Source organism: Calliphora vicina, chromosome 3 (assembly GCF_958450345.1).
Source record: "Calliphora vicina chromosome 3, idCalVici1.1, whole genome shotgun sequence".
Classification (NCBI taxonomy): Eukaryota; Metazoa; Arthropoda; class Insecta; order Diptera; family Calliphoridae; genus Calliphora; species Calliphora vicina.
Window position 1 is genome coordinate 68,282,131 of NC_088782.1, and position 16,321 is coordinate 68,298,451.

The 16,321-nt window shown below is 31.0% G+C and overlaps 2 protein-coding genes across 7 annotated transcripts in view; one reads left to right on the top strand and one right to left on the bottom strand.

The window, feature by feature from the left end:
• Positions 1-16,321, top strand: part of fry (Protein furry) — a 293,867-nt gene that overhangs the window by 179,201 nt on the left and 98,345 nt on the right. The gene's annotated exons all lie outside the window — the stretch shown is intronic.
• LOC135953769 (alpha-2C adrenergic receptor-like) overlaps positions 1-16,321 on the bottom strand; it is a 78,801-nt gene that overhangs the window by 16,319 nt on the left and 46,161 nt on the right. The window contains exons 5-6 of the mRNA XM_065503759.1: positions 5,406-5,524; positions 463-530 (exon numbers count right to left, since the gene is read on the bottom strand). Coding sequence (XP_065359831.1) covers positions 463-530; positions 5,406-5,524 — 187 coding nt within the window. The remainder of the gene's footprint in view (positions 1-462; positions 531-5,405; positions 5,525-16,321) is intronic.

Here is a 16,321-nt window from a genome sequence, read left to right on the forward strand (position 1 = left end):
AAAATTCAAAGTTCAAATCCTGAGTTAAAAAATTTAGAGGCCTATATCCCAAAAATTACATTTTAAATTTAAAAAATATATGAATTCATGTCACTGTTGAAATCGATGTTTCCGATCGCGATGAAATTTACACCAAGTTTTGGATTTTGGAAAAAAAATTTCAAAATTTCCGATTTTAGTAGGAATATAATGATTTTTATGATCTTAAAAAAATCAAAAAAATCACTGGTGTATACTCATGTGTATCTTTAGTTTACCGTATTATGGTTACCACAATCATATAAGTAATTACTGTTACTTGTAAAAATGTAGATTAAAATTTTCTTTTTCGTATTATTTTTTACAATTTCAAGTTTTATTTGGCTTAAAAAACAATCCTTTATTTAAACAACTATGGGTAACTGATATAGAAAAACTATTTTTAACTGGTTAGAACACATTAAGTTTGTAATTATATCTTACCCGTAATCTGTGTTGTGCCATCCCTTTGCGTTGTGGAAACTTTGCGAAACAAACTCAAAACGGCTTTGCTATTGAAAGAGACAGAAAAATAAAACATTTAAAAATGTATGTATAAGTTACAAAACGTCAAAAACAAGGAATAACATTCATATCAACAGAAAGATGTCAAAGGATTTTTCTTTAAATCGAGTGAAACAAAAACATACACTGGTGCATATTCCTATAAACGCACTTAATTTTTTTCTGTATTTTTGTTATATCTTTGTTGTTCTCATCCAAAAGCAAAATTTAACTTTTTTAATGAGAGACTTTTTGAAAGCAAACAAGTTTTTTTTTCTTATTCTTGTTGTTTGCCTTAATTATGCGATCAAATGTTCTTGGTGCTATTTTAAGTGGAAGATTCGTATAAACGCAGACGTGAAATTGTTTTTTAGAAAAGTTACCAAAAATAAAATATCAATTTTTGTTTTTTGTTCAATCAAAGGTACGTTTCTAATAATAACATCTCAATTTACTGCAACTTTTTCTATTTGAATCAATAAATTTCATCACTTTTAAAGATGCCCAAGGAAACTTTTTTGTCCGATTAAGAAAATATTCGAATTAAATTTTTTCACGACCAATGATGTTCCAATAAAGAAATTTAACGTAAAATCGATCGTTCGGAAAGTGTGGTGCGAAATTTCTTGAAGAAAGGTATAAATTATGGAGTTCGCAAACCTACAAAGGGAAATACAAAACTAACAAGAAAACAACTTAATCTAATAAAACAAGAAGCAACCCGCAACAAATTGAATTCCACACAAATAAAGAATAAATTGAATCTTCCAGTGACTTCCAAACACGTTGCACACGTTTTACGAAACGATGAAAACATAAAATGGAAAAAGCCGAAATGTAAACCAATGCTAAAAAAGCACCATAAAGAAAATCGTCTAAAATTCGCAAGAAAATATATGAAATGGACAGATGATGAGTGGAAAAAAGTAATTTAATTTAGATGGTCCTGACTCATACTTATGCTATTGGCACGATTTGAGATCAAACGATGTTCGGATGTCGAAACGTAATTTCGGTGGTGGCAGTGTTATGGTTTGGGCAGCGTTTTCTGCAGTTGGCAAGTCGAAAATATGTTTTGTTCCGACAAAAATGTATAGTGCGATTTATAACGAACTGTTGGAAGATGCTCTTCTCTCATTTATGGATGAAAAAATGGATGAAGATTGTATATTCCAACAAGATAATGCTGCAATCCATGTTTCTAAGCAATCGAAATCTTGGTTTAATGAACATATCATTCCTCTGTTGGACTGGCCGGCTTGTAGTCCGGACTTAAACCCAATGGACAACTAGTGGGGATAAATGGCCCTTAAAGTTTATGCAAATAATGGCCAGAATGAAAGCATAATGACTGTGACAGAGCTGCAACTAAAAATTAAACAAGTCTGGGAGGAAATTGATTCCAATCTGCTTAAAAAGTAGTGGAATCAATGCCAGACCGTATTTTTGAAACAATCCATAACAAAGGATCATCCATCCACACATTATTAATAATGCTACAATGGCCCAAAAATTAAAGTGCGTTTATAGGAAAACACCCTTAAAAATGGCGGTTAATTTCGAAAATTAAGTAGAAAAAACAACTAAATTAAGTACAAATGAATTTTTTTTGTACACAATATTTTAAGTGAAGTCTTAACTAATTTAATAACCAAATTTATAGCCCCCTAAATATGTTCATGTTTAATTTTTACAAAAAAAGTAGTGTACGTTTATAGGAATATTTACCAGAGTATGTATGTATGTTTCCTAGAAAGTAAAATTTTATTCGAATAGATGTGACTATTTATTAAAGGTATTTATAGGCGGCAATACTGAGTATCAACACTTTTCAAATTTAAAATATTGATGAAATCATTCGATATTTCAAGAAATCATTTCAAAAAACATTTATTGTTTACACGATAGTATACAAAAATATTTTTATTCTTTTTTGATTAATATTTTTCTGCAAATTTTATTTTTATTTTATATTTTGTTGACATTTTTGTTTGCCTTATTTGTATTTATAAATACATACTCGATACATATGAAAATAAAAAGCTTTTTAATTGTTTTAAACAAATTTTGAATACCGACCGTAAATCAAGAAAATCGTTTGTATTTTTTGAAAATCTGCTACAAATTTTGTTTAGACCATGCACAGTGGGGCAGAATCGAAATTTTTTGGAAATAAATCTGGCATTTCTAAACGTTTGGTCCGATCGGAATAAAATTTTTGAATTGGGCGTAGCCAAGGAGTATTCGAGTTTAAGTTATTGAAATGGGCCCTACAAATGCTCCAGGGGCAGCGCTATGGGGGCTCAAAGTAGGGTACCTTCGACATGTAAAATTTTTAAACACGTGCCATTTTTTTGTTTCCCATCCGATTTCAAAGAATTTTATATTTTTGGAAAGCGCTAGATCTTGAAAAAACATGCTTGCGTGTGCTATTTATCTCTTATAGTGCTATTTATCTCTTAAGGTGACTTAACTCTTTTTAATATAACAATTTTATGTTTTTCTATAAAGTTTCTTTACGGAGAACATTTTGGTATAAAAAACATGTCCTATTTTTCGAACATGTCGGCCCTACGCCCTTTGGAAATTGACCTATTTTTGATCAAAATTTCAACTTTGGGCCACATGTTCTAAAATCCCAAAGATGGGATCAGAAAACGGAAAGCAGCTTTGGAAACCTTAATGTGTTCCCTAAAGTATTTTCCCAGCCCCGAAGGAAATGTGGACCCTATAGGCAAAATACCATTTTTGGGATTTTCGCTCCAATTTTTATGAATTGCGGGATTCCTTTTGACAAGTTTTTTACACCTTATTATTTAGAATGAAAAACTTAAAAAAACGTTGAATATTTCGTTGAGTTTTATTAATAAATAAAGATTTTATTACATATTACATATTCATTGAGTTTCTAAAACTAAAATTGATATCAAAATTTTAATAGGATTGCAAATATTAGGAACAATTTGATCCACATTTATTCCGAGCTACATTGTTTTGTTTAGATAAGTTAAAAATTTCAAGTCAATATCTCAATTAGATTCAAAAATATGCCACTTTAAAACTCCGTCCTTCAAAAATATTGCACTTTTTCATACTAAAATTTTTTATAAATTTTCTTAATATTTTATTCAACACAAATCATTGGTTCTAACTCAGTCACATTAAGAAAATTTATACAAATTCTTTAGTATGAAAAAGTGCAATATTTTTGAAGGACGGAGTTTTAAAGTGGCTCCCTGGAGCATTTGTAGGGCCCATTTTAATAACTTAAACTCGAATACTCCTTGGCTACGCCCAATTCAAATTTCATTCCGATCGGACCAGCCGTTTAGAAATGCCAGATTTATTTCAAAAAAATGTCGATTCTGCCCCACTGTGCCATGGTAGAACGATGAAATTGTATTATGATACTTGAGTTTTTGACAAATATTAATAATCAGTATTACCATCTAAAATACCTTAAGTGAATAAATGCTAAATTGTGAATAGAAAATTTAGTTTTGGACATAGTTTAGGACATAATACTTTAGAGTTATCAAACTAGTTTCAATGTATAGAATCGTCGATTTGCAGAACATCAATTTATAAATATTTCGTTTTTGAAAATCGCAAGTTTTTGAAATACGATGTCAGTTCGTCCGTCTGTTGAAGGCACGATATGGCCTCGAGGGAAAGACGTAGTTGATCGGAGAAGAACCAGATTTATGGACCAAAATATAAATATTTTTCAAAAATTTTTACATGTACGGATGAATCAGATACATGCCTTTATACCAAAATCGTATTATAAAGGGTATTTCATTAAACAATTTCAATCTTTAAATTTAATTAAAACAAAGTCACTCCTATCGCGAATCAATATTTCACATGAAATATGTTAAATTTTCATCAACTTTGTTCATGTGAAAAAATTCCACATTGAAAAAATTCCCCATGTTGTGAAATTTTTAGATGGAATTTTGTAAACAATAAAGAGCTGTTACGAACAAAATCAACTATTGTGAATGAAAAGTTCATAGGAATATCACGATAGCTTCGAGGGAAATGGATATTTCATGGGAACATAAATGTCACATGTTATTGGCGATAGGGGTGAGTGTGTGTGAGATATCATGGAATTGTTTTATTCGTTTGAAAGGTCTATCGATGCCATTATGTATGGAATATAACATCGTGAAAATGTCCGCCGCGGCTTCGCTGGGTTTCCATGACTCTGGCGTATACATCAGGTTTCCATGACTCTGGCGTATAAATCAGGTTGAATTTGACCGATGGCATCGGTTATGTTGGCTAATCCGCATAGATCTGCGACTGAAGAAAGCCCCACAAGAAAAAGTCTAACATCACCTCCACGTGAGATGAACATGCCCTCAAATCGCTCGTGCAGAAAGTGCAATATGACATGAGCTGTGTGGCACATAGCGCCGTCCTGTTGAAACGTAACTTTTTCGGGATGTATTGGACGCTCTTGGATCTCAGGTGGATTTGTATCCCAAGTCCCAAATTCGACATTTTAGTTTGTTGAATAGGCCTAATCTCTCAAGGTGAATTTTTGATGAAAACTAGAGTCAGTTTCTAACTGCTCCTTGGACCATTCACCGAAAACACGTCGTTATTGCTGAACGCTATATCCGTACATGGTGACTTGGCAAAAAAAGCTGAATAAATGACAGATGTAGCTTCAACAATATGGAAACAACTGTCAAAGTTCGCAAGACTCTTTATTAGAGATAATATTCGTCACAGGCGAACTACGGAAAGATATTCACTGTAAATTTATTTTTACTGTGTTATAGAAAGTATAAATTTGTTTTTCAATTAAATGTAAAACCCCTATAAGGAAGTAGCAAAATATTGTATGGAAATATATAGACTGGACTTACCGAAAATTTTGTCCACTGACACAGTACAGCACAAAATTAATGCCAAAATTTGTTATAAACAGTAATTGGAAAATGTACTGTAAGACTACAGTTGTCTTTTCATTTGTAGATGATTGAGTCTGTAAATAAAAAGAAAAAACGAAAATAAAATTTAAGTATCGAATGATAAAATATATAAATATATTATTAAAAAAAAAACTCAGCCCCAATAGCATAGACAACAACTAGATAGGTAACTGAGAGCCAAAAACCTAAGTTATCAAAAACCTAATTCATGAGAATGTATTGATTGCATGTATTTTGTTTTTGTATCACTCGTATGTGTGGAAAGAGAGTAATTTTTTCCTCTCTCCTTCCGTTCTATGGCATTTATTCTATGCTCAATAGCTTTTAAGATCGTACTGATATTTAAATGAAAACTATACGACTCTTTAGCTTTGGCTCTGTCTGCAAAATAATCAGAGATTTTCTGATAGAAGTGTTCGGTGCTCTTCGAAAGAGTTGTTCGACTTCTTTTACCTTACCAATATCTGTTACACATTTTTTTTCTTCCTGATCGTGGTTATCTTTCAATGTTCAAGACTTCCTTATACTGTTTACTGTAGTGCGATTCACTAACTTTTAACGAACCGACAATCGTAATGTTTATCGACATAAATAATCGCTTGCAGTAACGATAGTGTGATTCAGTAATTTATTTTTAACGATTGTTTAAGATATGACATCTCTGTCTACAAAATATCAAAATAAACGAAAAGTAGAAAACCATTATTTGACACAAAATAAAATAATTAACCATTGGTGTAGTGAGTACAACGTTGACTAGCAATCGGAAGGTTGTTGGTTCGACACTTGGCTGCGATTTACTTTTTTTTATTTATTTTTTTTAGTAAATACATAATTTTATAAATAATTCTACTAGCAAAATAACTTATTTCAGTCCAAAATGTAAAGGATTACTTTTGGGACATCGGGGAAAAAAATAAGTACTTCTTCCAGGTGAATAATTAGTAGTATAATCTTCAAATTTCCCTATTTTTCAGCTTATTTTTTTATATTTTATTGTAAATATTAATAAGTTAAGTAAATAAAATTGTGTTTCCATTATTTTTACGATAGTTCCAGCTACAAAAGATGAAGATGACGAAGAAAAAATTGCAAATACACTTTATCGATTAAATAAACACAACTTAAATTATTGTCGCTAACATAACGAAAAAAAAAACTGCTTTAAGTAACAGCTGACTTCAACCGACAGCGAATGTCGTTAAAAATGTTACTGAATAGCAAATTCGATAAATTTTCGTTATATTTATTTTAACGATACGATTATCGTTATAAAAGTTAGTGAATCGCACTACTGGTCTTTGAAACAGCGTGACGATGATCATTGAAATCTTTAGCTACTTTTTGAAAGTTCATATTGAATTTTTAAGTATTTTTTCACGTACTTTTTTTGGGATGTCCATTTTGACCAAAAACAAACAATTGAAAATGAATGATTCAGAAAAGATAATATCTGACATATTTTTAAAAGCTAACGTGATTAAATAAATAATAATTTGTTGGACCAAGAACAAGTTTTGGCTGGAAATCTCTTACTCTTTATTAAAATTAAATTTTTTGTTCGGAAAAATAACTTTTAATGATACAATAATATTGTTAAGTTTTTACCTTTTAAAAACGATGGTTTATTTATAAGCCGGATTGCAAATAAAAGCAATTTAGTAGTTTAAAATTTGTAACAACTCGTTATTTATTTAAATTTGTAAAGCAATAGTTTAAATAGTGACTCAGTGTTTTTATACACGTTTATAATTCGCAGAAATACACACACTTTATAATGTACAAGAATACACTGATAATGCAGTTGATGTTTACTCTAACAACGTCTACGATAAACTGACTAATGACTGCAACATCTACCACTATTTATAGACAGCGCCATCTTTCGTGTAGATCCTACAATGATCTTAACACGGACAAAACTAGTATATTCGAATTCTAGAGCTTTCGATGTTAATGTTAGCAGCTTAAACATTTAGTGTTGCCATACTTACAAACAATGTTAATAACTGAATGATATAAACATTGTTGATAAGTAGAAGCTTCTACTGATGGACATGTTTATAAACATGATGATTGTTGCAGACAGTCGTTACAGACAGTTAAATTCAAATCATAATATCAATTCATTGGATCATAAATATGATTAAGTTGTATCACAATATGTTTTCATTCGGTCATAATATGATTACTTTGGGTCATATTATGATTGCTTTGATACTAATGATGATCATAATATGTTTGGACTACAATCATAAATTGTATCATAATATGTTGCTCTTGTATTATGTTAACCACAACCATGTCTTTTTCTCTGCATGTAAGTTCTTCCCTCTGTGCCCTATTATTCCTTCAATAGAACTAAGGACAGACATGCATAGCTAGACGGGTTTAGAATTGTGTAAGGTCAATATTTCGATGTGTGACGAACGGAATGACAAAATCAATAAATTTTTGATGATGCGGTATAAAAATAAAATCTGAGTATGTTCGCGTATTACAAATTTCATTGAACTATATTTTAAAATGCCTCAAAGCCTGCAGATTGAAACCACAATATGCGGAATAAACCGAAATATACAAATATATTCATAATTTAGCTTTAATTTTCATTGAATCGAACATGCGTAGTCGTAGAAGTAGATGAATAAATGTGCTTAAATTTTATTATGAATAAATTAAATTTGATTTTATAAATATATTCCACTATACACATGGAAAAATAACCTAAAAGGGGGAGGGGGAGGGGTGGCTGTGGTGAATGCCATTTAAAATATTGTGACACTTGTGTCGCTGACATTACTACCAAACGACCATCTAATAGCTGGAGAAAACGAGAAATGTTACATAAATTATCTACGGCAGAAGTGATCAAAAAGCGTTTAAATTTAAATAGAATTTATGCAAATAAACGAAATTATTTTATGCAATAAAATGAAACAATGACCTAAAAACAACATGTTGCTGGCAAACAAAAATATTGTATTTAATAGGAAAGGAAGCTGGTAGCAGGAAATTTAAATTTCATAAAATTCCATTTCATCATGTTAATAAAAGTAAAGTGTTTGTTCAAGAACTACTGCATTAAATTGGACAATAATTTGCATATATTTATGTACGTTTTATATGGGACGAAGGGATGGGTTTGTGTGGAATTTTGTGTTTGTTCGATAAATAGTTTTAGAGTTTAAGCAGTTACATCCATTGTTTTGAAATTTGAATGACATGTAGGTTGATATGTGGAGCGTGGAGAGACAGAGACTCCTTAGAGGGGCCCTGTGACGTTTCAAATTAGGCTTTTGGTTTGTCAAAAATTTAAGATTTTCGATCTTTCTGGCAACATATGGCTTTCGAGCTCATTTTTTGAGGCCAAGAACTAATCAGGCACATCCCAGACAGCGTTCTACATCTATCGAAACAAAACTTCCTAACCACTTCATTCTAAATATTTTTTTACAGGTTTTGCAACATGTGGTCGGGGGTTATCATGATGGAATATTACGGTTTAATATCTGGCCGCATATTCTGGTTGGTTTTCGCTCAATGCTCAATGCTGTTGCGTTCGCTACAGGTTCCCTGTGATGATCTGGGCAGATTTCAGCAGCTAATAATAGATAGGACACTTTTGATCCCACAGAGAATTTCATTAGCGCCATGAATATCGGGCTTCACATAAGATCTCTTACGCTTCGGGTTATTGTAGTGGATCCAGTTTTCATCGCATGTAACGATTAGGTGCAAAAATGATTTTCTTTTACAGCGTTCAAGCATCATTTCGGCATGTAAAATCGTCGTTCAAGGTATATCGGCCTTAATTCGTATGTTACCCAAATTCTCTGATTCTGGATGAATCTTGCTGCTCGCGAACATTTTGAAATTGTTAATTGAGTAGCTCCCAATGATTTTGCAAGCTCTTGCTAAGTTTCACAACAATCTTCATGGAGTAATGCCCCCAATTCTTGGTCTACAAACTTGTTTGTCTGACCTGGGCGATCTTTGTCTTTCGTGTTAAAATCACCACTTCTCGCATCTTGAAATGGATGGAAAATATTCAAATTGAGAAAATTCCAAATGAAATTGAGAAATTTAATTTGAAATTGAGAAAATTCCAATTTCATTTTCTCAATTTCAAAAATGGTGTAGTTCTGAGTACTACCTTCTCCTCTTTGTTAACTTGAAATCTATAGTTTCTAATAATATCTTAATAGGTTTAATTTTTTCCAGATATATTCAGCCCAATTATGAATAAAAAATTCCGCGGGAGTTTGTTCCCCGGGAGTTTTTTCCCATTGAATTTGAATAGGAAAAATGAGAAAAGGGGAAAAACTCCCGGGGAATTTTTATTCATAATTGGGCTGATTAACTGCTTTTGTTTCTCCAAACGTGTTAAAGCATGTATGTAAAAATCTCAATTATTACCTTTAAAAAGCTTTTACCGTTTCTGGCAATTTAATATCAACATATTGTACTGAATTTTCCATTTCTGGTTTAGCTGGAACTGCCAAAAAACCAGTTCATTATTGCTACATTTCTATCTCCCATTAAAATTGAAGCCTTTTTGCTCTGCCTTTTTCAACTACTAGTTATATGCATAAATAAACAGTTTACTGAATTTGCACTCTGACCGTTTTTAATTAAAACGATTTTCTAGCTGTGTGCATTCTAAGGAAAAAACAGGAAAACACAAACACACATAGTTTAACTAACTATCCCTGCCAGCATTTTCGCATCGTAGAGGTTTCTGCTTCATAACGTCATAATGTTTAAATTCGTCGCGGATGAAATAGATTTCTGATCGCTTGTGTAACACCAATCGTACACTTTTTGGTGACTCTAGAAGTAAAGAATACGATTTTTCAGGTTGTGTCAAAAAAGTGTCAACGTTAAGAATATTTCACTTCTGGAAGTGTTGAATAAGTGACTTCTAAAAGTAGCCCATATTTTACTTTTGGAAGTTAGGAAAAAGTATTAAAAATGACTCCGAGGAACAGAATTTCCTGTCAAATTATCATTTTTGTATAACTTACCTATTAAGCTAAGTACTCTGTTCAAAATTTCGTGCAAAATGCTGTCAAACTACATATAAAATATTTGGAATGAAATATTTGCGAAATAATTTCGCAACCTTATTTTTCCACACGAAATAGCATAAGCATTTACAGTTAAATAAACGAACATGTCCGGCTCCTGGTATGAGTGTCGACCACTGGTTTAGACAGTCGTTTAGTCTGTGTTAGTGTAGAATTTTTAAATGTTTAACACGTTTTCTTTTTCAAGTGCCCTGAGGCACATAATGTTCCGATAATGTTTGCCTTTTTTATCTTGTTATAAAGGTAATTGAGTGTAAATTACTTTTCCGTTATAATAAAATAAATAAAATAAAAATTTTAACAAAAACTAAATTGAAACTTCAGACCTGATGCGTCCTGGGTTAATATTGTCCAATTTTGACTGTGGTAGTTTATCAACTGTTTTGTAAGCTTTACTCGTCGTAATTTAAAAAAAAAATCCAACCTAATCACTCTACATTACAACCTTTAAGAATTTCTATAAAATGTTTACATTTAATAGACTTTAATTTTATTGTTTTTTTTTGTTCTTCATTAATTAAATTCGTAATTAAAACACAAAAGCAACTGACATTTACGTTAACATTTTGAACTTTATTATTTTTTTTTTGGTGCAAGGCAAACATGTGTTTTGTTTTGTATGGAAGGAGGCATTCTGGCCAAAAACATGATGGATGACATTTGTAGTTAAATGATTTTATAGCCATCATAAAACCATGACATTCTTTTATCACCCTTTTAAGGTTGAGATGCTACTTAAATATTTCTTAACGGATCGAACATGCACTCAGAGAAAAGACATGGTTGTGGTAAACATAATCATATTATGATCAAATATAGTCGTAATATCATTGGTACACATGCTCATAATATGTTCTAAAGTAATCATATTATGATCCAAAGCAATCACAATATAACACAATTAATTAAAATTTATGATTGTGATAAACATACAAAATGTTTACAGTAACTAAATTATTGTTGAAATTTAATTAAAATAACCATTTTATGTGTACGCCAACAATATATTGTTACAAAGAACACAGTATAGTTGTCGTAACCATGCCAAACCATGTTTTTTTTTTCTGCGTGTGCTCATTACAAGCACCACAGTATAACCAAAATTAGCCATATCAGTGACAACCGCAGTAGCCAATAAGTGGTGGGCTGATAACGAAAACAGTTTATTCGTGTCATTTTGCAACAATATCAATTTTCTGTAACCATCCAACATTATTTTATTTTTCACTCTATTGGCTGGCACAAGATTTAATTAAGGGCATCATAAAAATTCTTTTTAACGTTTAATTATTGTTGTTCTTCTTTTTTTTTACCGGTAATTAAAAGAAAATCCAAACACCATTGACTTGTAAATGAGAGCACGCACACATGTTACTCATTAATTGTCAGTTGGCAGTGGGTACAGTGGGGCAGTAGCTTGGGAATTAGTCAAACATAACTAACTAGTGAATTGTTTGTGCCTCGTCCAAATCAAATTCTTAAAGCTTTCAAAAAACATGCTTGAGTTTAATATCTTATCTGTTATAGTTGTACACTAGCGTGTCCCAAAAATTTTTGTTGGGGCTCAAGGGTAAAGTATTTTTGAAATTTTTTTTAGATTTTTCGGAAGAGGTTTAGAGGTCGCTCAAGTCGAGTTTTTGCCAAAAATCGGGTTTGTCGGGTTTGAAGAGTTTTCTTCATAACTTTGTCAAGACCCACGATTTTCATTACTTTTGAGGACACAGTTTAAAAGGACACAGTTCAAACTGGATTTTTAGTTTTTTTCATTTTCATAAAAATTTTAAAAGTTGTAAAGGCTTATTTACAAAATTTATGGACAAATTTCGAAAAATTCATTACAAAAACTAAAAATGTTTGCACACAAAAATAAAGCTCGGACATTTTTCTTTTAAACTGTGTCCTCAAAAGTAACGAAAATCGTGGATCTTGACAAAGTTATGAATAAAACTCAAAAAAAGGCCGACAAACCCGATCTTTAGCAAAAACTCGATTTGAGCGACCTCTAAACCACTTCCGAAAAAAATCTCAAAAATACTCTACCATATAAGCTTTCAAATTATGCTTGAGCACCCATGAAAATAAGAAAAAAAACGTTTTTTGGGACACACTATTGTACACATTTGAAAATTCAAATATCAAAATCTTACATTATTGGACGGGTTTTGTCACTAATCGTACACAATTTATGACCTATTTGATTCAAATTGTTCATTTTAATTAATCAATTGTTAACAAAATCACCTGGAAAAAGTTTCAAAGCAATGTCTTTTATAAGTACAAAAATAATCAATTTTAAAATTAAAAATCTTGAAAATTTTGAATTTTCTTTTTATACCCTACCCTACACCACCATAGTGGGGAGGGTATTATGCGTTTGTGCAGATGTTTGTAACGCCCAAAAATATTAGTCTAACACCCACCTTAAAGTATACCGATCGACTTAGAATCACTTTCTGAGTCGATCAAACGATGTCTGTCTGTCCGTCCGTCTGGCTGGCTGTCCATGTAAACTTTGTGCGCAGAGTACAGGTCGCAATTTTGAAGATATTTTGATCAAATTTGGTACATATTATTTTTTTGGCCCAAGGACCAAGCCTATTGGTCCTGGCTGAAATCGGTGCATTATTTCACCTAGCCCCCATACAAATGTCCTTTCGAAATTGGACTTTATAGGTCATAAATGTGTAATTTATAAATGTATCTCCACAAATTGCGCTCCAAATAAGTTTTATATATACAAAATTCATGTCACCAAATTTTGTTACGATCGGTCCATAATTAGTCATAGCTCCCATATACATAGACCCGCTTCCGAAAATCACGTTAACGTGCATAAATCGCTTAAAAATTTTGGTATACATACAAAATTCAACATAGTAAACTTTCATAGAGACATAAATCACACGACCTAATTTCATGGTGATCGGTCCATAATTGGTCATAGCGAAAATCATTCAAAAATATAAATTATTTAAATTTAAAAAGAAAAATGTTTTTGCTCTTTTACTTAGTGTAGGGTATTATATGGTCGGGCTTGACCAACCATACTTTCTTAATTGTTTTTATTTTGTTTTTAGAAGTTTTTGAAAGGCATCTCAACACGCCTAAAATATACTAATAAGAATCTCCCTAGACCCTTCCAAAATGGACCTATTTCGTATCAATATTTTAAATTGTGTTTTAAATTCCAAAGCGAGATTCCAAAACGGCCAACATGATGCTATGATGTTTTATACTTACAAAACTAAATGAAGCCCACTGTTTATAACTGTTGTTTAAGAACAGAGCTCCGGATTAAGGTATTCATTCTTTATGCACATGTTTTATGAATAATTTGAATGATTTTTCTTTATGTACGAGTATGTTAGTGAGTCATTTACAAGACTCTTATTCTGATTCTTATGAAAACCCAACTTCAGTTTATGTTGAATAAAAAAAAAAAAAACTGACATATAAAATAAACTCATTTCGTTTGGTTGGCTTTGCGATGGTTGATGTTAAACATTATTCATTTTCTTCCATTTAATAAAAGTGGTTTTTTAAACAAAGTACATATTCCTGTGATAGAGTAATTAATTGAGTACATAATTCGAGGTACTAGGTAAGGTTTTTACAAGTTTTTTTTTTAACGTGCAATTTAAGTTTGTATGTTTGATTAAGTTAAAATTAGTAAATGAATTTTGAACCGGTTCAGCCCGAATAGGCTGAAAAAAAATCGAATTTAAATTCGGAAAATTGCCTGTTCGAAATATTTTGAAAGCCTTAAATTATGGCGTTTTCTTTTCTGGCATAAATGATGCCTTTATTCTGCCTTTTACCCTTTTCTGTGTTGTTTTCTAAAAAAAATGTAGTTTGGTAAGGGTATAACGTGTTCTTTTCAAATAATGTTGCCCTAAAACCCCGAAGATATGCTACACGTTTCACCCTCAATTTTATCAAAGGGTTAGAAATGCAGCACTTTTTAAACAGCAAAATGTATAGTTTTACAACATTTCGAAGGTACATAAAAGAAAATTGCATAAATGGTAATTAATGGTTTTTGTTCTATTGTGATCGTTAAAAAATCTTTAATAAATGGTACAAAATATGTTGGCAACATTTTGAGTCAGAAAAGAAAACGCCATTAGTTATACTGCACAGTGGGGCAGAATCAAAATTTTTTGGATATAAATCTGGGATTTCTAAACGGCTGGTCCTATCGGGATAAAATTATTATTAAAATGGACCCTATAAATGCTCCAGGGGCGGCGGTATGGGTGCTCAAAATAAGGTACCTTCGACATGTTAAATTTTTAAACACGTGTAATTTTTTTGTTTTCCAAAGATTTTTTTATTTTTTTTTTTTTATTTATCTTTTATAATTTCCGAGTTATAGGCATTTCAAAATTGAAATTTTAAAATTTGGCCATACCTTATTCCGTTTTTTTTAAAATTAGAAAACTAAATTACCAATAATATACAAAAGATTTCTAATATCAGTTATGGATCCAATAATGAACGATTTTCAATTTAAAAATTAAAAAAATAGTAGATTTTTACTGTTTTTTGGGCGAAAAGGTGACTCAACTCATGTCCTAGTTTTCGAATATGTCGCCCCTACGACCTTCGGAATTTGACCCATTTTGTATAATAATTACAACTTTGAGCCACATGTTCTAAAATCCCAAAGCTGGGATCAGAAAACGGAAGCATCTTTGGAAACCTTAATGTGTTCTCTATTTATCCCCAAAGTATTTTCCCAGCACCGAAGTAAATGTGGACCCTATGAGCAAAATTGTAAAAAATACCATTCTTGGAATTATCGCTCCATTTTTTTAGGAATTGCGGGATTTGCTTTGACCTTTTGACAAGTTTTTTTTACACTTTGTTATTTAGAATGACAAACGTATAAAACGTTGAATATTTCATTGAGTTTTATTAATAAATAAAGATATTATTACATATTACATATTTATTGAGATTCTAAAACTAAAATTTGTATCAAAATTTGAATAGGAATGTAAATATTAGGAATAATTTGATCCACATTTATTCCGAACTATTTTAGTTTAGATAAGTTAATTTTTGGTTTTACAAAAAAAAAAATTTTCAATTTTTAAAAATGTTGAATTTTTTTTTTTTAAATTTGGAAAACATTTTTTTTTGAAATTTTGTTTACCTAAAAATTTTTATTTTAAAGTATAATTTGAAGGGTATATAAAATTCGGCACACCCGAATATAGCTCTCTTACTTGTTTTAATTTATTTCATATCAAATGAATATTTTCTGAGAATAGTGGTTTATTTTGTTAAATATTTGTAAAAGTAAAAGAAGTAAAAGGAAAGAATAAAAAGTTTTTTTTTAACATTGTTATTGTTATAAAATATCATTTGGTAATTTTTATTTTTTTCTTTTTCGTTGCAGGTAATTGTAAATTATTTATGTAGGCCTTCAGTTGAGTAAGTATAGGGCAGATTGACCGTTCCAGTTTACACAATTACAATGAGAACGCTTACAAAATTATTCAGAACAGCAAGTAAGAAAGTATGGTTGACTATGGCTCGACCATATAATACCCTAGGTACCGTGAAATAACTCCCAAATGAAATAACTCCCCACGAAAAGATGAAATAACACCCAACAAATTTTTCATACAAATTAGGACTTATTTCATTATGAAACAACTCCTAACGCATAGGGAGTTATTTCATAATTTTTTGTTGGGAGTTATTTCATAATACAATAACTCCCAATGAAACAACTTCCAATGAAATTTTTGT